The following is a 700-nucleotide window of genomic DNA, read 5'->3' as shown; positions in this document are numbered from 1 at the left end:
GTAATTTAAGGTCTTCAGGAGAACCTGGTGAACTCATTCTCCAGATTTTCTGATTTACCATTCTTCACTACCTCAAGCATATTTGGAGGTTTTGCACCAGAATCTTTTGAATTCTGTGTCCCAGATCCTACTTCTCCCTTCTTTTCAAAATGTTTCTTAATATGGTGTGTAGATGTGTGGATCTGAGTTGGTGTCACAACTGGGTGAAATACTGGTGAATCCTCTTGTGCAGGCCAGGAACTGATGTTCTCCCAGTAATCTAGACACACATTTCTTCCCATACCTCCCTGACTTCACTGATATTAAACAGGACACATAAACATGTCATCTTACTTTTTGGATTGCATTTGGAGTTTTAACACAAATCTAAATACCGGCACTAACTAAAGCACTGATTAATCCGGCCCTCCTTTAGCAAAGAGAATGGCTGGAAAGATGAAGCAAAGCAAGGGTGTGTCAGACTATCAACCAAAAATTAAAATCTTTTTCAATTCAGTGGAAAGTGGGGCTTGGGAAAGATGCACAAGCACAGCTGTGATGAACTCAGTAGGCCAGTGAATGCCAGCAGTGCTTTCTACAAGAGCAATAAGAAGCTCAGTTATCTCCATCATAAAAAACACATGGAACAGAAGTGTTTCAATCTCTCTCTCTATCTCCCTCCTCTCTCCCTTCCTTCCCTCCCTCCCCTTGTTGTACAGCT

General features: G+C 41.6%; 1 protein-coding gene across 1 annotated transcript in view; it reads right to left on the bottom strand.

The window, feature by feature from the left end:
• The window catches only part of COL3A1 (collagen, type III, alpha 1), a 41,769-nt gene extending 41,488 nt beyond the window's left edge, over positions 1-281 (bottom strand). The window contains exon 1 of the mRNA XM_012663639.1: positions 59-281. Within this exon, the coding sequence (XP_012519093.1) occupies positions 59-281 (223 nt within the window). The remainder of the gene's footprint in view (positions 1-58) is intronic.
• Positions 282-700: the final 419 nt, after the last annotated feature.

The sequence above is a fragment of the Propithecus coquereli genome, unplaced genomic scaffold (genome assembly GCF_000956105.1).
Source record: "Propithecus coquereli isolate 6110/MARCELLA unplaced genomic scaffold, Pcoq_1.0 Scaffold82, whole genome shotgun sequence".
NCBI classification, from domain to species: Eukaryota; Metazoa; Chordata; class Mammalia; order Primates; family Indriidae; genus Propithecus; species Propithecus coquereli.
The sequence above is the reverse complement of the archived record's forward strand: the minus strand, read 5'-3'. Positions and strand labels throughout refer to the sequence as shown.